Source organism: Catharus ustulatus, chromosome 24, assembly GCF_009819885.2.
Source record: "Catharus ustulatus isolate bCatUst1 chromosome 24, bCatUst1.pri.v2, whole genome shotgun sequence".
In the NCBI taxonomy this organism is placed as follows: Eukaryota; Metazoa; Chordata; class Aves; order Passeriformes; family Turdidae; genus Catharus; species Catharus ustulatus.
The window spans coordinates 4368407-4388966 of record NC_046244.1 but is presented as its reverse complement, the minus strand read 5'-3'; the positions used below and the strand labels follow the sequence as shown (position 1 = coordinate 4388966).

Genomic DNA, 20560 nt, shown 5'->3' with positions numbered 1-20560 from the left:
TTTTTTTTTCCCTCCTCTTCAGAAGATAATTAGATTTTTGTTACGTGTTAGGATGGGCTGGAATGTTGAGGTTAAGCTTTGTGGCAGAGTCATTGTAGGACCCTGGAAAAGCCCCACCCCATTCTGAAGTAGCATGTTTTGTACTCCTGAGACTCCAAACAACACTGTGCTGTGCAAATACCTGTCTGCATTATTCTCCAAACAGCTCCATTTCACATGCTGCTGCTGTCACCATGATGAATCGTTCCACGTACAGCTTTGGGATGATGACTTCTAAATTTAGGGCTTGGCTTCATGGAGCCTCCCTCCCTGGCTGTGGGTATATGACAAAGAGCATTTCTGCTCATGGGTGCCAGCAGCAGAGCTGGATGCTGGCACTGCCGTGTGCTCGTCCCCCTCACACAGCTGAGCTTTGGCTCGTGTTTAAATAAACACTGTGCAGTTGTATAAACGGGGATAACCCATCCTTCACTTCATTGGCAGCCCAATCGTGCAAAGTCAGCACCTTCTGTGACTGAAAATGCCTCTTCTTGTGTGTTAAAAGAGGATGATGAGGATGATCACAATACTTTGTTTCCTTGCACCATTTTTTGTGTGTCTTAAAAGTTACCCAAGGGGAGTTCTACATTTCAAACTGGGTTTGTGTCATTGGCAGTAATAGTAATGGAATTAATAATTACGTTTTTGTAGAATTAATAATCACATTTTAATAGAATTTTCATTTGCAAAGTGCATTACAGCTGGTCTGTAATTAATTGCATACCTGTAATGGTACTGAGCTGTATCAGAGATGCCATAGCAAGATCATTGGAGGAGTGCATCAGTTTTTAGGGGCTGTGTTTCACTCTCGCTCACTGGAGCAGCCAGTTTGGTGCAGAACTCACTTAACATCTTCCCAGTTGCTCATGCTCTTGCTGCTTTTTTGCTTAACCAGTTTTCCCCTTCATTCTTGTGTATATATCCACTCATTCAGTGTCTGGAAGATGCTGAGGGTGGTTCCCCTGAGCTCCTTAGTTTGTTATTTTTTGAACTGCACTCATAGATGTATTTTATTTACTGACAAGGTAGGCAGCAAAGTTACCAGGCTCCAGTGGAGTGTACCTTCATTTAGTTTAGGTAGTAGAACCTGAAGAAGATTGTTTCAGTGGCAGAAAATAAGACCTGTGGTCCACCAAAGGTCATGTTGGACTGTGCCATGTGCCAAGCCTGGAGTCTGTAGCAGCTCCCCTGACACTGCTGCCCCATGCAGCACAGGCAGCAGGCACAGACCAGAGATCCCTTCCCACCCAGGATTTGGCTGTTATCTCCTCTACAGTCACAAAACAGTTTAAATATTTTGTGAGAAGTCTGTCCACTTAGAAGAAAGTAATTGATACAAGCAGTTTCAGTCTCCTTTAATATAACAGATCTCAAGTGTGAAACCTCCTTAGTTAATGATCAGCATAAAATAAAAGTCTTTTTTTAATGTAAGTTCTCAGTTAATTTTACAGTTCGGTTGAAGTGAAAATATCATTAAACAGGGTAGCATTAAACTTTATACTTACTGGGCCTCCCCTGCTCTGCAAGGGAGAGGTGAGTTGGTGTCTTACAGTCATGGTCAGATCCAGCTTAGCCCAGGTCCTTTGCCTTTAAGATATTAGAGGCTATACCTTTATCATTAGAGATACACCTTTTTATTACAGACTAAACTTACAAGCCAACTTTGCCATAAAGCAGCAATATTTTCATGTTATAAAGCACACGCTGGCATGGCGAAGCAGCATCCCTCGTATTAAACAGTAATGGTTAATTTGTGAGGAGCACACACTGAATTTAAACACCAAGAAGGTTTGAAGGTCACCTTTGCTAAGTGGACATCCAGCTGTCTGTTGATCCCAGTTGTGAGCTGGCACAAGCCCTGGGTGCTGGTCCGAAGGCTGAGGAGGCAGAGGAGGAGGAGGATGAGGAGGGAGCAGCCGCAGCACTGCTTCAGCACCCGCCTGCAAGGAGCTTTGAAGGGTACGGGAGTGCGCAGCTTTGTGTGCTGACAAAGGACAGGGGATGTGGTTTCGGCTTCTCCTCCCACTGCCTTCCCGTCCTTCCATTAAGTGCGGGTTTGATTGATTCTGTAGTGAGCCAGGCAGGAGCGCGCTCCTAAACTGACACATTGACTCTTTTTAAACCCAAACCAGGCTCTAAGCTAGGCTGTATCAAAATGCAACATTGCCACCGATGAGCCTGGAGAAATAAGGGTAGAATAGCTTTCTTTTTTTTTTTTTTTTTTTTCAATTTAAAAGAGGGTTAGTGCTGGAAAAGAAAATAAAATGAGGAGAGAGAGTGTTATTTGCTTGAACTGCAGGAGACACAGTTGGTAGAGAAAGAAACATGAAGCATTCTCTGGTAATTTGGGAAAATACAGGGGTTCTGGAAGTCAAAAAGTCCAGCTTCAGGAAGGTAGGACACTCAGTCCTCTTTCCAGAGCCATCATCCCTGAGCTCTCCTAGTCACCAGGGGCAGGCTTCCTCTGCAGCATCCTCTGTGTTAGTTTTAAACTCTATCCAGTTCAATTAAGCATCCCTTTGAGATTTGTGTGTGGCAGAGAAAAGTTCTGTCAAAAAGGAGCCTCCCCATCCTAAGGGTAAACTTTCAGCCGGGAGTAGCATTTGCTGTTGGTGGATTTGGAGGAACTGAAGGTTTTTAAATGTGTTTGTCTGTGCTCCTGTTGTGGAACTTGAAATCTGTTGGCTCTGGGGGTTTGTGACAATTGTGGTTCTTGGGCAGTTCCCTCCTCTGAGCTGCCCTTCAGCACATGGGTTGGACCCAGTCAGTATTTTGGGCTAGCCTGAGTGGTTTCTCTGAATTTGCAGTGTACTGGGACATGGTGGTGACAGAGCTGCTTATGGTGCCTGGGAGAGCAGCCCTGTCCTTCTCCCTTGCCTGCTCTCACCTTAACGAGCCGATGTCTTCATTAGCCGCCCTGCTGGTAATCTGCTGCTGATGAAGATTAATAAGGAAAATATTTTCTAAACACTCCTGCCTGCGTTTTCATTAATCTGTGCTTGGAAAATTAATCTTGTGGAGTGACCTGCAAAAGGTGTTAATTGCCATTTCAGAGGAGGATTTATCAAAAGTTTGAGGAGGTGCTGTAGCAGCTGCACAGCAGTGGCAGGAGTTCCAGAGGGATTGTCCCTGTCTTTCAGACCCTGGAGCTTAATGCAAGTAAAACCAGTTGTTTTCAAAAGCTCTTTGGGGCAAAGTGTAGCCTTGGCTCTGGTGAGAGCCAACTTCCTATGCTTTCAGGTTCAGCATGGAATTAGAGAAGAAGGAACAGGTGAAAAATTTAATTAATGTCCATCCTTAATACTGCATCATTATATTTGAAGACTGCTCAGATGAGGAAGTTTTGTAGGCTTTGTGTTTTTTTATGGCTACCAATTATGAAATTTGGCATGAAAATGAAGCTGTGTGTTACATGAGTGGCTTTGGTGTGATGATGATTTATTGTCCACTTTTCCTTATGAAAGCCACTTGGTAAATTCCTTGTGATTTGTAAACCTACAGGCAGTGTATTGGATAGAGATGATGGATTGTGTGACCGAGGGAACAGATTTCTGCCTGCCCGTGGGACTCATTTCTAATGACAGTTTTGTGATGTCAGTGGGAGGTTGGGAAGCAAGTAGCCCAGAATTTTCTGTTTTCTTCTGCTTTTCCTTGAATCTTGAACTTGGTTTCAGTAACAAGACAAAATTTTGCTGTTCAGTTTTGTGCTGCAGCCAGTGCTCAGTCTCAGCAAAGCATTTTCTCTTGGCAGTGAACAAGCACACGAGTGTCTGCACCTTTCTCCCAAATGCTAAAAAACTTCTGCTTACAAAAATGCAACAAAAATGTTTAAATTGACACGTGTCACTGTGAATCTTCTTGTGATTCGTCAGCTCTGTGAACCCCCAGTTACCCACGAGTGCACTGATCTCCTTTTGAGCTGGATTCAGCCAGTGAACATTTTAGAAAGTGATTCAAGTTTCCATGTATGGGTCCAGGTTTTCTAAGAAGAGGGGACTCCTTTCAAGGGATTGGCATTTCACCATTTCAGTCTTGAAAAAAAGCTGAAATAGTCAGTCATTTCATGTACAAATGACATTTCACTTCCTGCTCAGCACCATTCTCCAGCAGTTCTCTTTCCTGAGCCAGCTGTGTCCTCTGCAGAAGGACAGAGGATTTCCAGGGTGCTGTTTCCTACAGGAGCAGGGGACAGGGTTCACAGCTACTATTCCACACTCCAGACACAGCCCTGCTGCTTTGATGGAAAACCATCTTTTCTGTTGACGTCAGCAAAACTGCACTTTGTACTCACAGTTAAGGAAAATATTGTTTGGGTTGAGCAAAATGCTGCTCTGCTATTGCCAGTAAAACACCCAGAAACCAGGAGGATGGAGAGAACAGATCTAACAGCATTAAGTGTGGAATTCTCTCTTATGAGTCTCATGATCTTTTCCAATCACTGTCAGCCTTGAAGAAATGTTATGAATGCTCTAATTGGTTGTGATGGGGAAGACGGAAGATTCCCTCTGCATGAGAAGAGGTGATGTACTAAAAATGATTCAGCGTTCTGTTTTGTCATATAGCTCATCAGCGCTGTCTTGCTTTTATTGAGGAAATATGCAGAAAGCACTTTAGAAGCAAAACTGTTGAACCTGCCAGCTAATCACTTGACTTTCATTTGTCAATGCTGTGTGACTGCCAGGTCCCCTTCTCTGTGCACTGCCACCAGAGGCTGTGGGATGGGGGGACCCTGCAGCTGGAGGAGGCTGTGCTGGAGCCAGGCACTGCTCTGCTGCCACCATCCCTCTCCACACAGTGGGGTCTGGATGACCTCCAGTGATGCATTTGTGGGAGACTTTTCAGCCCTCATGACCTGCTAAAGAACCTGCAATTCCACTCACATCCTTTGTGAACATTTTCAGCTTTTTAGCTAAAGAGTTGTTGGAGGGGGATGTGTGAGGTCCCATTAAGATTCATCTGTGTGAAGCCTTGCATCTAATTAATCAGCAAAGCCTCCCAGATGTGTTATTAGATAGTGGTGACAAGTCAGTTAAAGTGAAAGTAAATCCCTTTGGGTCAGGAGATGTGGCAGGTGATGTCCTGAGGAGCTGCACCTTCACAGTGATGTCCAGGAACTGTGATTGCAGCTGGGGAGGTGCAGGAGCTGGTTCAGGGTCCTGGCACGGGGAACTCGAGGTCTTGGGGCCAGGTGCTGGCTGGTGTTCCATGGCAGGACTCCAGGTGTCTCTTGGAGGACAGAAGCGTGCAGGGACAGCTCTTGGCAGGGCAGCCTTGTAGCCTTTCTGCCCCAGGTGGAATAACCCAAAAAGGAGGAATGGGATGGTCCAGACCCACGGTCCATGATGCCACTGCCTCTTAGTCCCATTCCTGAAAGAATACAAATAACTTACTGGCAATGTGTAGACAGATCCTCTTTGGAGAGCTGTACTTTGAATGCCAGTGGTAGAAACCACTATTACTTTACAAAAAGAAAATTTGCTCTTAGCTTGCCATCTCTGTTTCTACCCTCCAGAATGTCTCAGAGCATATGGGAGATATTTACTTCTGTGTTTAGAGTTGTATTTTCTTTCCTCAGCTGTCCAAGTGACATAACTGTTAAATAGCCCTGAAGGGCTCTTCAGAAGGAGAAGTCCCAGTGATAATGTCACTTGAGGTAAATCCCAGTGATGATGTCACCTCAGGTAGGCACCAGGAAGGGCTCTGAGTTTCAGCAGCTGCTCATGTGGAGAGTATCCCCACCTTGTGTATCTTGCCCTAGCAGACCTCTTCCAACGTTCATTATCTGTCAGGAAAATTAGCTTTCCCTTCTCTGATAAAAATTTAATGCAAGTAAAACATTGACCTTTTCACTGCTTATTGAACGTCAGAAGCTCTCAGCTGTTTGCTGGTGGTGAACTTCAGTAAATTTTGGTGTACTAACCTTGAGAAATTAATGCTTTTCTGTTTGGGTTTTTGGGACAGGAATGAAAAATTGATAAGTTGGTTGTAAGCAGTACAAACTTAGTATTTCTACAACAGCATTCTTAAATGCCTGCTTACTGTAGCTCCTGACATTGCTTGTGAGCCATAGCGAGGCTGTAAGGATTTAAAATCAGAATGGGAAGATTTAGTATTGGCATACATAATAATTTGTTTTAGGTTGTGAAAATGCTTTTTAATAAAGGGATTCTCTGGAAGGAGGTTTGAAAATCAGGTCCTTCTGAGTTATCTATTCACTTGGATTCAATCTCCAGAATTCAGGAGCTACTGAAAACCTTTAATGGCTTCCTGAAATGGGAAGGGAAGCTTCCCATATCAACTTCTACTGGAAGCTCCCTGTCTGGAGCATCCAGCCACTCCAGAGAGCTCTGTGCTCTCTGCTCAGGCTGTGCAGAGCTGCAGTGGAACTGTGGCACCTTTGCAAGGAGCCTGAAGTCAGGGATGGACATGTGTTGGTCATTGAGTCACTCACTGCAGCACCTACTGCTCTTAATTGTGAGCAAGTGGAGTAAAGAGAGCAGGACCCAGAACCTGAGCCCTGTGCAGTGTGGGATGTCTGCAGATAGCTCCAGGGCTGATTTTGCCCAAGGGAGGTAGCCAAAAAAAGATCTCAGCAAAAGCTTCTTGTCCATTCCAGCACAAAATTAATCCAAGATAAAACTGCATGTATAATTAATAGCTCCCAAAAGTTCTCTTAGATATTTATATATTTCCTATGAATTGGATCTGTTAGACTTGTCCTTATTTGCCCGTGTCAGACAGACAGTGAACATGTCAGACAGCATCCTTCATGCCATTGTCCTCATGCCCTGCACACCCTGGGATTGTTCCAGATGTGGCTGTTTCTATTGTGTGTCTGCAAAAATACCATCTCAGCCTGCATTTCCCCAGGGCACTGTCACATTTTCTGGTTCCCCCATGCTGTGATGGTCTTTTTTCTTTCCCAAAAAAAGAGAATGAGACAGATAATAACCACATTTCCCACTTGGGTGCAGCCTGCCCATGATGGCCATGGTGGAGGCAGCTGGGCTGGAGATGTGATGCTGCTCTTGTCACAGCCTTTGCTTAGTCAAGTTGCCACCAAGACCAGCTGAATAATCCTTCTTTTGTGCAAAGTTTCCCCGGATATAAAGGTGTTTTGATGTCAGCCTGTTTTCATTAGCCTCTGCCTGATCTGTTTGGTCTCAGCCTCCCAGCAGCTGAGGCAACTAGCACAGACATTAATGGCTCATACAGCTGTGTATCTGATTTTCCATTGATGTTGTAGGTGACATGATTAAAGCCGTCAAGTAAAGTTGCAGCTAAATCCTTGTTACAGCCCACCCCATTATTTTTTTTGTTCTCCTATTAGGATTTTAGGCATTTCTTTGACATTTTTATTGCTAGATTAGGAGGAAAACGCTTGACTTGTTTGCAGTGTTCTCATTATATTGTCCTTCTAACATTTCTAAAAGAGAATAAATATAAAGTACTTGTGTGTATTGTGTCATATTTCAGTATGACATTAATATGCTCCACGATTTCCCAGCTCACAGTTCTCACCGTGTGGTGACAGTCAGGAAGCTCTGGCAGGGGGATGGAGTGGGATGGCACAGGCTGAGGACACTGGGGGGGTTGATGTGTAAGGACCCAGGTAATTCCTGTCCTGTAGGGTGGCTGTATCCCACTGGAGAACCACCTGGGTTAGAACATAGGCCTGTGGAGTCAGAGCAGTCCCTTGTACCTCTTTTCATCCTACTAATTGCTCACTCACATCAGGGATGCTGGGAATGCTCTTCCCTTAGCTGAAAGTGTGGGAGCCTGGCTCTCTCGTGGAGCATGTGTCACCCAGATGTGCTCCTGGTGACCCCTTGCACACAGCTGTCACCAGATGGTCTGCAGAGTTCGTGCTGCCCAGGTCCAAATGGGTCACCTACCTCCAAATCCCTTTGAGTTTAGGTAATGGAGGTGAATGTGGGAATCCTTCTAGTGAGAATTCCTGTGTCCTGCATACCTGATTGAGCACAGCCTGCTTGTAGCTGTGTTTCAGGGTATTTTTTGGGTTTATCGTGTTATTCACAGTATCTGCAAGAGCAGCTACAGGCAGTGCTCACACTGTCCTACAAACCAGTGATTTCTGCTCAGCCTTGCTCCTATCCCTCACCTGAAATACCTGGAGATTATTCTGGAGTATTCAAGCTGATGACACAGCTGTGAGAGTCTTTGAGGTACAGGAAAGTGATGGGCAGGAGTGCTGGGGAGTGGGATGCTGCAGGATGCCAGGTGTGTTATCCTGGTCATCACCCTGCTGGGGTTTTATGATTCACAGTTTTTGGGTTCAATTTGAGCTGTAGGGGTATCAGGGAAGGTGAGTAGTATGAAGCCTTTTGTGTCAGATCAAGGGGTGGGTTGAAAAGGATATTTCATTACTAATTGGCCATGACTGCTGGCCCTAAGGAAATTCTGAGCTCTTGGAAATCTCATAATCCCGTCAAGGATCTAGTGCACATTCCTGGCTCGAGCTGTTCTGGAAGTGAAGTGATGATGTTTTCCTCCTACATCTCACAACTTTGCCCCTATCCAGGCAGCATCCCTCCAGTATGCTTTTCACCCAGGCCAGGGTGATTAAGCACTTAAATTGATTAATCAAATTTCTTGTGATGAGAACTACTGTCATTCATTAATCTGAATGGGATTATAAATAAGAGCTGGCAGAGAAGGGAGACAAACATGTTGACAGATAGACCTGCTGCTTTGAATACAAATCACACCACTGCATCTGGAGGGTCTAAGCTCCTGGCAGCCTCAGGATAGAGCTTCCCTAAAGGTAAAATTAGACTGAGATTAAAGTATCCCCGTATTAATAAAGAAATATGCATTTATGAAGAGGCAAGCACTGCAGTGGGGGTGTGGGGATGCATACCAATGATCCTGCAGTGGGCCAGCAGTGGGTGTTGCTGCCTGTGGAAGCATCAGTCCCCACGTACGCTGATTTCTGTCGTTAAGCCAATGTCATTAGAGGATTCTTTTCTAGCAGTGAGAAATGTAAAATCTTGCAATCCTTGCAGAGACTTCAGAACCCCACAAAGGGAAAACAGGGTTTGAAAAAAGAACCCATTAAACATTTAAATATTTCATTAAATATTGAACATTTCAAAAATTGCTTTCTAACGAGTCCCGAGGTAAACAGAACAATATTTGTTAACAAAAGCCACAAGAAGTGACGAGACCCTGCAATGCACAGGCTGTGTAACCTCTCCTCCCTTGATCAGCCATCACATGAGAACCCTGGGCTCAGGTCCAAGAACCATTATCTGGGTATGGCTGCCAGTGGCATCGAGGGCACATGGGGGGGTTGAAATGTGTCAGGAAAAGAACTGACAGGATCAAATCTGAAATTCCTGCACAGTGGGCAGCGCCCGGGGCTGCACAGCGCTGTGATGCCACAGCTGAAAAGCAAAGGGTCAGGTTCTCTGGGTTTTGCAGCTGCCTGGAAATGTTAGGAATGTTTTTGGGATCTGCTGTCAGTACCAGGGACTCCTTGCCCAACCTGGCAAACCGTAAGCAATTGCTTAAGTTGTGTTGACATGGATAAAAGGCGAACCTTGCCAGCAGCGTGGCTCAGCCCAGGCGGAGATCTGAGCACGTGGTTGTGCGCTTTGCTGAATCAAAGTTACTATTTATGAACGACAGAGGAAAATCCAAACCTGTCTCATATCTGTGTTTCTCCAAGATGATGAGTGAGAATACACGGTTAGCAGTGTTTTGGTTCTGATTTGCGGCAGTAATGGGAAATTTTGGATCCATTCCTATATTATGACACTCCTTAAGTCAAAACCAGAGCTCTGGCGGCAGCCTTCTGGCCCTGGGATTCCCCAGGGTTCAGACATGGTTTCCCCTCCCTGTTTACTGCTTTAAAAAGCTGAACTGGGGCCAATGTGCACGGGGAGATGCTGAGAATCTCCTGTCGCCTCCCTGTCTGCTCAGCTGTGCCTCTGTGCCTCACCAGAGTTGTCACAAGCCCCCGTCATTCCCCTGCTGCAGGGGGACAGGCAAGATTGATGGCACGTGGTGCTGGCATCGAGTCAGGGGGTTTATAGCAGCACTTTGGCTTTTCTCGCTGAATCCTGATTAATGGGGTGGGCGGGAGCTGCCGCTGTCTCCCGGCTCCCGCAGCTGACAGGGGCGAGCCTCATCTGACGCTGAAATGCATTTGGAATGTGGATTCAGCATCCCTGTCCTGAAGGAAGGATCATCTGTTGTGAGATAACCAATCTCAGGAGGCGCTCACTTCTGAGAACAGAGGTGACATGCAGAATTTGAGGGGTTTCCCCAGTGGTTTGTAATTTGGTGGCCACAAAACCCAGTGTTAGCTGCTTTTCTAGCAGGGCTCTGCCCTCTCAGAGGGTCAGCAGAGATTTCGTGGGTACTGGTTACGGAAGCAGATGGACAATTGCTCCTACACCTAAACCAAATGTATCACTACAAATAGCTGACAAATTCCTCTGGTCATGATTTGTATGAAATCCAGAGGAATCGGCATCAGGAAGATTGGATGGTGTCTCTGCTGGGATATGGAAATGTTGGTGAAAAGAATGGGATAGCAGTGGTACCTGTAAGAACAGATTATGGAGGTTCTGTGATAAAATCACAGAATGATTCTGTATATCGTGGTAGGGATGGAGAGTGAGCTTTGTGGTTTCATTTTTACTGTATCACCAAAACACAGGTTGCTGCATTGAAGGATGCTCATCTGAGCACTTCCAGGCTGCTTTTCCAGTTTCCCTTCTATGCCTGTGAATCCATATGTGCTGCAGCACTCCTTCCCAGAGTGTCACAGCAGGCAAGGGTGAGAGCAGAGCGTGGGTGGGCTCAGATGCAGCCACTGCTCCGGGACACCTGTACCCTGTCATCAGGATGGTGAGAGGAGCGAAGCCAGCGCCTCTCTTGGCTTTCCATGGAGGTTTGATCCATGGCAGCAGTGCTGCTACTGCCAGCAGTGTGCTGCTCCCTCATGGAAATTGGTGAGGAGGCTCTGAAATGGTCAGTAATTACAGAGGGAGATCCTAGCAGCACAGGGATGTACCAGGGAGCTGATCAGCTGCTGGGCTGAGCACGTGTTGCCCAATATCCACACGGAACCAGGAGCAGTGGGTACAGTTTTTTCCCCCAGTAACCTGCACAGATCCTTCTCCTGGTGTCCAGAGGCTGCTGGGGTGTTGAAAGCTGAAGCCTTGCCACCAGAAAATTACTCAAGTATATTTTAATAATGTACAGCCATAGGTCTTACGTGATTTGTTCTCTAAAGATTGATTTAGCTTCTTATTAAGGGAATTGGGAATTCAGTGTGAAAATCTGAACAAAATCTAGGCGATTTTTAGGGTTTTTTAAATATCCACTAGTGTAACTCACCAGGGAGAAGAATTTCAAAGCCTGTCCAACCCTATCTTGAATTTTTGATTCTCCTACTTTCTTGTTTCCATTCCCAAGGTATGCTTGTTAAGGAAGAACACCTCAGCATTATTGTATTATTTTTAAATAAGCCACAATCACTTTAAGGAGCTCAGGATAAAAAAAATCCACTAATAATTTGATTTTATATTCCCCCCCCCTCCAGTTTTCAAAAGTTTGGTAATACCAAATGTGCACTGCATACAAATGGCAGGGTGGGCAGCTGTAGTTGCACACTCTCCCCTGCTGCCCAGAGAAGACCTTTTCTCTTTAATTACCTCTGGAATTGTAAAGGGGTGAGCTGCAGTAGGGCAGGGTCAGTGTGGGGGCTGCACAGAAGGTGCCTGTAGCTGGTTCCTGGGGCAGGTGTGGGGGTCTCATCCAGGGGAGCTGCACAGGAGGGATCCCCCAGGTGCTCAGGGCATCCTTGGCCATATGCACAGGGACAAGGACACAATCCCTGATTGGTGGTGGGACCACAGGGGCAGCTCCATGGGCACCCAGCAGTGGGTCAGAGCATCCCCACAGCCATGTCACAGCATCCCCACAGCCATGTCACAGCATCCTCACATCCCCTGGGTGTCCCTCAGCTCAGGGCTCCTCGGGGTCAGGCTGATTCCAGCCCCACCGTGCTCTCCACACAGCAGTCAATGAGCTGCTGAGGTGGCGTTTCTCCTCAGACTGCTCAGAAATGCCTTTTCTCTTCTCCTGGAGATTTTGTAAACTTAAAAGGGAATCATGAAAAAAAATGTTCTCCTCCGTCCAGCCCATTAATTCAGCCTGCTCAGGACAGAATTAACCTTGGCAAGCCTTGCAGAGGAGAGAGTCGTTCTAACCTTAAAAATCTGCTGATTAAAGCTGGTTTCAGGAATTCGATTTCACTTAATGCATTGGCTGAGCGCCCAGCCTGGCATTAACATCTCCACAGACACACAGGCCTCTGCAGCTTTTACCTTCCCACTAAAAAATAATTTAAAAAAATAAAAGAAAACACAGCTAATGAAACCCCCTTTGCCTGTTTTGAGCGAGAATTCATTATAAAGACTGCTTTAGCTAAAGGTATTACTCCTGCCCTGGTTACCTGTCTGCTCTGGCCAGGCAGGGTGGTAATTCCACTCTCCTCATTAGCTGTAGGGAGGTGTTGAGCCCAGTGCTTGGCAGCCCTGGGCCATCCCAGGGCCACAGGCAGGGGTCAGCAGATCCAGGTGTAGGAACACCCTACCCCCACCTCCCCACAGCCCCCCTGTGCTGAGCCATCTGGCTGCAGATTTTGTGTCATCCACAGTGCTTAACCCATTAATCTTGAAAATCCTCCAAAACAATGACACACAGATTTCCTAGGTTTCTATTTATATCCTCAACTTTTTCCTATGCCTTTTTATCCAAAAATTAATGTAGTTTTTATTGCTGTCATCACTCATTTTGCCTGCACTGCACATGCTGGGCTCCCAGGTTGTGTTTCACCCCTGCAGTGTTTCTCTGCTGCTGTGGTACCTCTCAGTGCCCGTGGGGACAGTCCCTGCTGTCTCTCTGAGGCCAGCAGCTCGCTCAGTGTGTGGGTTCTCCTTCATCCCAGCTGCCCAAGTTAGGACATCCAGTCTCAAAACATCCATCCAGAGTCAGATTCCAATGTCCTGCTGCCATGGGGAAAAAAAAAACAAAAGAAAAATTTAAGAAATCCCTTCTGTGTTCTGTGTGCTTTTTGGATTCTGTGAGCTGTTAGAATTTTTTTAATGATTTGCTGAAATGTTGAGAAGCAGTTTCATGGAGGTGGGAGGCTTTTGTGTGATTCATTATTGACAGCTCTAGAATTATCTGCAAGACAGCTCTGAGAGGGAGGGCAGCGCTCCCGCCTGTTGTGCACCACGAGCTGCACAGAGCCCAGTGCTGGGGTTTGTTTTAATCAGGGCAAAGTTTCGATCGACTCCACAGCAAATTGGGGTGGGAAACAAGTCAGGGGGTGCTGGGATAGATTGGTACATATCTCACAAGGTGCTGGGAATGTCCCTGGCTGCTGTGCAGGCTGCTCCAGCAGCTCCAGCCCAGCTTTCCCATCCTCACTGGGGAGCAGGTTGGACTGGGAGATGCTGCACCTCACAAGCTGCTTTCTGGGGTGGGGGGACCAGCTCTGAGTCAGCAGAACTGAACACTGCAGACCTTTCCATGCAGCCATGTGCCAGGAGTCACTGTCAGGGCAGCTGTTCCCCAGCCCTCAGGAGGGATTTAAATGTTAAGCTTTTCTTTGGATTATTTTCTGCAGGGCTTTTTTCCTCCTCTGTTTTTCCTCCCCGCATTTCAGTGTGTAGAATGTACCCTTGACACATTTAAAAAACATTATTAATCTTTGTCATTTGTGTTTTAAAAATAACTCGGTGATAGCAGCCAGTCCTTAAATCCTGTTTAATTCAGGCCGACCTTGTGAGCAGTGATCCTGGGGAGGGGGGACTGCAGCAGCCTCCCATGCGCGCATGTCCAGCAGCACAGGCACCCCTCTGCTTGGGATCTTTGCAGTTAAAACCACTTTTGTGTGTATGGCTTGGCACTGGGCTTGGTTTGCAACCAAAAAAGTTCTAACATACTGGAAATGTGGGGTTTTTTTCCCTGCAGAAAGAATTCCTTGGACTTGCTGATTTCAGTTAATCAGAGAAACAGAATTCGTTTCAAAAGAAAAAAAAAAGAATAAAAGAAACAAACTATATTTTGGCATTTTACTGTCTAAAATATCTGACAGCAATTTTTTCAGTTTACAAACACAACATTTTCAGCTGAAATACCCAGGAGATAAACCATGGAAAAAGAGATGAACGTGTTCTATTTGCCAAAAAATAAAAATACGATGGAGCAAAGATTTGAAGGCAGTCCCCAGACCAGCCCTGTCTGTATCGTGGCGCTGAGCCCCGTTGGCTCTGGCCACCCTTGGGAGGAGGTGGCAGGGCAGGGGCTGTTAGGGAGGGGGCTCTGTGACCTTTAGCAATGCTTACAGTGCTTACACCAGGGTGCCACCAAGCTGTGCTGTGTGTCTCCAGCCCCAGACTAAGGACAGAACAATATCCTCCATTCATGGGTCACACACTGCTGCCCCATCCCCTGCCCGGCCTCTCAGGATGGTTCCTCCACTAACCTGACTCTGCTTTCTCTCTTTTTGTGTCCCCAGTGCCTGTATGGCTGCTATGTCCATTCCTCCATCATCCCCACGTTTCACAGAAGGTGCTACTGGCTTCTGCAGGTAGGATGACAATGAATTCTCTCTCTGGGTTCACTTGGTCGAGCTGCTGCAGCCACGTTCAGCTGCTGCCAGGGGGGCCAGCATCCCATGTTTTACTGTCTGGGGGATTTTGTTTGTCTGAAAGAAAAATAGGTCTTCTTAGTTGTATGTCTCTGTTTGGAGGGATTATATATTTTCTCTAGCAAAACGGAGCTGGTGCCAGCTCATATGTTCTGTAAACATGGAGTTGGCTCAAGTGAGACCTTCTGGAGTTTTCTGGTTGTGTTGTTCCATCCTGAAGCAAGGCAGGAGCCAGAGAAGCAAATGCTGCACAGGCATACCATGGTGTGGGACTGATACCAGCCCTGGGCTGTGCTTGACTTTGAGGAGAACCCTGGGGCTGTGTTTGAATTTGGGGTGAACCTTGAAGCTGGCCCTGCAGTAGATCTGCTTTCCTCCAGTGAAATGTTTAGTCTCCAGGGAGTATTTTGAAGTCACTCAGTGATTTTTCTTCTGGCTGTTGTGGGAACAGCAAAGTCCCAGGAGGAGTCAAGCCAAATTTTCCTCTTACTTACACAGGGTTTGGGCAGCTCCCCTGGGTCTGTGGGGGTGTGTGAAGGATCTCAAAGGGTTTGCCTGGGGGGTGTTTGCTGACCCCACCTTTGAGGAACTGTTCACATTCTTGACTGGTTACCATGGTGTACAAAGTGGAAGCAATTTGTTTTCTTTCATTATGAAATGGCACTTGACACATACTGTAAAAATATTGTTTTAAAGATTAAACTCCCATGGTCCTGAAAACAAACAAGTCTGAGGAAAGTGACATCTGTTTCTAGAAGCAAATGGAAAATAATTCCCATTTTGCAACTGCACTTCCCCATTAAAATAAAGACACTGCTGCTGTCACTGGGGCAGGACAGACCCCTCACAAGCCACAGAGGATGGTGCCCACACCACAGACATAATCAAAGAAAATATGCATCAGATGTCACCCTCCTCTGTGATACCTGTGTGTTCTCAGCTCCGTGTAAATGCAGTGCGCAAGGAAAGAGGAGATGCTTGGCTGCAGTGGTGGGAGCAGCACTGCACCTCACAAAGGAGAATTGTGGCTCCTCTGAAAACACAGTGTGACTGCATTGATCCTGTTCTCTTATGGGCTGCCCAGGCTGTGCTTGCCCTCCTCGAGAGCTCCTGGCCCCATAGGTCACCTCTTTTCGTTTTTGAGCTCTGTATTACTTTTTCTTGTTGTGATGTGATCCCTGGAAGTGCTGCTGGCCCTGGCTGCTGTGGCACTTAGCCAGCATCTCCCTGATGGGTTGTACTGCAGCACTGTTGGATCTCTGAGCTGTTCCCAGAGTCTGGCTCCTTCACCTTCATAGGGTGTGCATCAATGTTTAGTCATTCTCTTTGCTCTGGTAATCACTTTTTGTCAAGTGGATGGGAAGTACACATTTCTTAGAAGCCTGTTTATAAAATGTGCTGCAGGATGTCTCACTGTGGCTGTGGTACACTGGTATTCCTCAACAAGGACGCGCTGTGGGAGGAAGAGGGGTCTGTGATTCATGGCAGCATCTCCCAGGCATAAACGGGCATCCTTCAGTCATGAGCTCAAGGTTATGCAGCTGGCAGAAAGGAGCTGGCCAGGAATAGATGATGCTTTTCTATGCCTGCACAGTGTTTGTGTTCAGCTCCACAGTGAATTCAGGAACAGTGACTCCAGAGAGACAGAAGGTGCACTGTGCATCTCCTTCAGAAGCTTTCACTGGTAAATGAGTTTGATATTCAAAAATAGGTATAGCCAGGGCAATGTGTGACATTAACCTCCAGCAATGTTTGGCTTTATACTTCACAGAGGCACATGGGTGACTTTCCCTTTTTTGGGGAGACATTCAGCACTTTCCTGGGACATGCAGAGCTCTCTCTGTGAGTCTCTCTGGTCAATAGGGAGTAAATACAATTAGTCTGCGATGCCATCTATGTTTTATGGGATGATATTCCTCCAAATCCTATTGTCAGGTTAGATATCGATTAAAAATCCCCACACAATTGTTCTTGATCTTTCCTGCCTCACATTTTCAGCGTAAAGGCCAGGACTCAAGGCAGCCACAGGGACTCACAGCCTTTCTCATGCATTTATATGGCGCCGTGGCCATTAATTTTATGGTGATGTCTGATATCTTACTTAAACAACTTTGTGTTGTCATTTATGATTGACATGATGTGCCTGCTCCCTGCAGGCTGGTCAGAGGGTTGAGATATGAGAACCAATCATCTGGAGCATGATGCAGTTTTCTGGGTCTCTGCTAGAAGTTCTCAGGCTGTCGGCAGAGACTGTGGTGCTGTAGCTCCACTTCCTCTCTCTTCTGAAGGGGTTTCACTGTTTTGATACATTTCAAGCTTTCTTGATCACAGATTTTAAGTGCTACCTTACCCCAAAGACCCTTAATATTTGCAACAGGTGTTTTAATTGGCAAGCCAGCGTTGAGATGTTCCTGCTGGACATGGTCCAGACCTGGGCACTGGCAGCCTCTTGCATGGATGCTCTCTTGGACATTCACTCTTGGGCCTGAATGAAGAAAGCATACTCGAGGTGGTGGTTTTCTGCATTTGGTTCTCATATTTTTGTTTTGATTATGGGATCTCTAAAAAGATGAGATCATGCTCTGAGTGACACAGGCAGAGAAGAAGATGGGGATGAGGACACAGGTGGCCTCTTCACTGGTTTCTGGGGAAGACACCTCAGCAGAACTTCAGTTTTTATTGTTTTGCATTATCTGTTCACTTCTGAGAGGATGCAGAGCCCTGGCCATCCACAGTTCACTGAGTGTGGAGCAGAGCTGCTGAAACCATGTTTGAGATGTGGGTTATGGCAGGTCCCAGACTCCTGCAGAGGCTCTGGTGCAGCTGTGACTCTGTGTGTGCTGGTTTGGCACTGGCAGGACTCAGGCTGCCCATGTTAGACCTTCAGCATAGTACCAGATTTTGTGTCAATGGAGAAAGAAGAAAACCCCCTGTTTGTACTTGTACTGACTAATGGAAGGAAAATGTGGATTCTCAGACACAGACGATTTTCAAACATTGGCACGGCTGAGCAGAGAAATGCAGCGTTTCCTTCTGTGTGCTGGAAATTGGCACCCCAGGAACTGAAAATTAATCTGGCTGCCAGGCTTCTGGGCGGGCTGCTGCTTGCCAGGGTTACAGAGGCAGGCTCTGCCTTCACCCCTGGCCTGCAATGGGCCCCTGTGCTGCACAGCTGGAGATGCTGAGCTCACTGGATCTCATCGTGTTCCACCTGTAGCAGTGCTGATGTCTCCTTTAGTGCTGGTGTTCAGGTGCTATGGAGATGGGAGGGAATACATATTTTTAAAATGTTGCCCTTTTTCTTAATTAAGAAGTACATAAACTGTGCTATAGGATCATGCTAAAAACTTGTAAATTTAGACCTCTTGGCCCATTGAGCAAATTAAGGCTAACAAGCCTTAGAGAGAGGTGTGTTGGCAGAGAGCTGTTTCACATCATACATGCGTTAACTGCTCACTGAATAATTCAGAATTGGTGCAGAAGAGTGTCAGTGGCACTGTTCTGGCAGGTGAGCCAAGGAAGCAGAGTGGGATGCAGGCTGAGCTAGGCAGGGACACACCAGAGCTCCACAGAGCCCTGCTGTAAATCCAGTGTTTGCAGTAATTGCTGAAATGTGATAATCCAGTTTGCTGGGAGCCTGGGGGAAAACTGCATTTCATCTTTATTGTTCTCACAGGATGCTCCCAGCAGCCATGGCAGTCATGGAATAGTTTTCTGTAGGGTAGGAAATGGCAGGGGAAGGTCAGGGACATCAGCAGTCGTGCCAGATGTAATATCCAGGCAGGATGTCAGTCATGGAAAGAGCAAGTGGGAGATGCTGAGGGGGCACTGGTGGTGGGCAGTATTTGGGTAGTAGTCTTTAATTACTGTTCCTGTGGTCTGTGTGCACCAGTTGTGCCTTGCAGAGTATGTGTAAGCACTGGTTGAATGTCAAAGGTTTTTGTAATATTCTGTCTTTGCTCTGTTTTTTCCTGAATTCTTCTTTCTGATACACTTGAATATTCAGCAGTTTGTTACTATGAATGTCTGCACTAGATGCCTAATGCCCCGAGTGTGTTCCCTTCCTAAAATACATCTTTCTGAAAGCTGTGGGCAGAAAGTATTGAGACCTAAAAATAATTTAAAACGTTTTACATGACATCTGTCACTGTCCTGCATACATTTAATGTTTTCTCTATATTTTTTCACCTTGGTTTTCCATTATGCCCTAAAAGAGAAGAAGCCCTTCCCATTTCTTTTTGGTAGCACCCCATCAGAGCAGCATTTCCCTCTCTGATTGCTCGTGCTGCGCTGCGTCAGCAGCATCTCCCGCGTCCCTGGCTGGAGCTGACAGACAGCTTGAGGATTTGGGGCTTTTTCAAGATAAATTGGAAGCATTACAATCTCATAAAATTTATCAAGACTTTTGCTTAGTAATGGGTTTTTATTTTTCATTTGGGTGAAATAAAAGTGGCTGGGCAATAAAGCACAGAGGATGCTGTGCTGCACATGGGCACTGAGCTGGGTCCTGTGTGTTGGGGTAGGGTGTGAGCAAGGCCTCGGCACAACAAGCCTCTGCATTTTTGCTAAAAAGTGTTGCTGCCATGCTGGCATGTTTTCCCAAAGTGTGTTTTAGCCTGTGTGATGAAATTAAGTGGTGTAGAAGTACAGCAGAGCATGGTCTGTGGTACCAAACCACCACCAGTGTGACTGCGCATCCCAAACATTCTCAGGATACAGGTGGGTGCTCACAGAGCAGCAGCTCTGCTTCACCTGCCTTGGCTCCTCAGTGCCCTCTGTGCATGTGGAGCTGTGCTGCAGAGGAGACTGTGTGTGGGGAGACCAGACAGCAGTGCCAGCAGAGCAGAATTGTCTTCTGTGTTGATTCAGCAGCAGCAGAGGTGCTTTTGGTACCAGACATTGGGGGATGCAGCAGTCAGTCCTCTTGTGTTATCACTCGGCTTCACGATGCACAAGCGGTTTCAGAGGATGAGGAAATTGTGGATACCCTTTTCATGCTTCCTTAACCTGCCTTTGGCTTGATCTCTCTGAAGGATGCGCTCTTCTTTCCCTCCTTTCATCTTCTCACCAGCTCTTCTGAAGGCACCCTGCTCGTTGCTGTGTCTCTGCTGCCATGCAGTCACTGCAACAGCCATGTCTCAAGACTTCCCATCACGTTTTTCAGGATTTATTAAAGATCTGAAATACTCAGGCAGTTGGTTCAGTTCAACTGAAATTCCAAAGGTTCTGTGAACTCTTTTGTAATAATTGTCCAGTTTTATTATTTTGATTTTTTTTCTGTTTGTTGGGACAGTAACCTGCATTTTCAGCCATCCTCATGGCAAAAATAAATCAGGATGTTGCTTCCATGAAAAACAGCTCCCATGACAGAAATCTACAGTAGATAACACTGAGCTGTGGCTTGGACTGGATGTGTCCATATCTACCTGGATCCCTCTGAACCAGAGACTCTGCAGGGTGGCTGAAGTGGGGCTGTGACAGCAGCATGAACCCTCTGCTGACGTTCCAGTGAAGGGGAGGCAAAGAGGATTACAAATGAACTGGTGTGTCAAAGGCTGGAAACATTTTAGCAGGAGTGCTTTATCTTTTGTAATGTTTTTATAAATTATTTATTAACACACTTGCTGCATTTTCCTGAGAAATTGGGTGGAAGAGCAGAATGTATAGACGGCAGACTATATTCCAGAAGAAAGACGCCTGTGATTAAAAAACAATTTCCAGCCCTTTCAAACACATAACTTTATTTTAGACAAGCAGGCTTCTATTTTTGTACTGCTCTCCACCATTTTAAAGAAAATCCCGGATTCGTTCCCTAGATATATGAGG

The 20560-nt window shown here is 46.3% G+C and overlaps 1 protein-coding gene across 8 annotated transcripts in view; it reads left to right on the top strand.

Moving 5' to 3' along the window:
• The window catches only part of CAMTA1 (calmodulin binding transcription activator 1), a 235568-nt gene that overhangs the window by 111270 nt on the left and 103738 nt on the right, over positions 1–20560 (top strand). For all 8 annotated transcript variants that reach the window (XM_033079399.2, XM_033079396.2, XM_042779950.1 and 5 more), the window contains one exon: positions 14603–14674. In XM_033079399.2, the coding sequence (XP_032935290.1) occupies positions 14603–14674 (72 nt within the window). The remainder of the gene's footprint in view (positions 1–14602; positions 14675–20560) is intronic.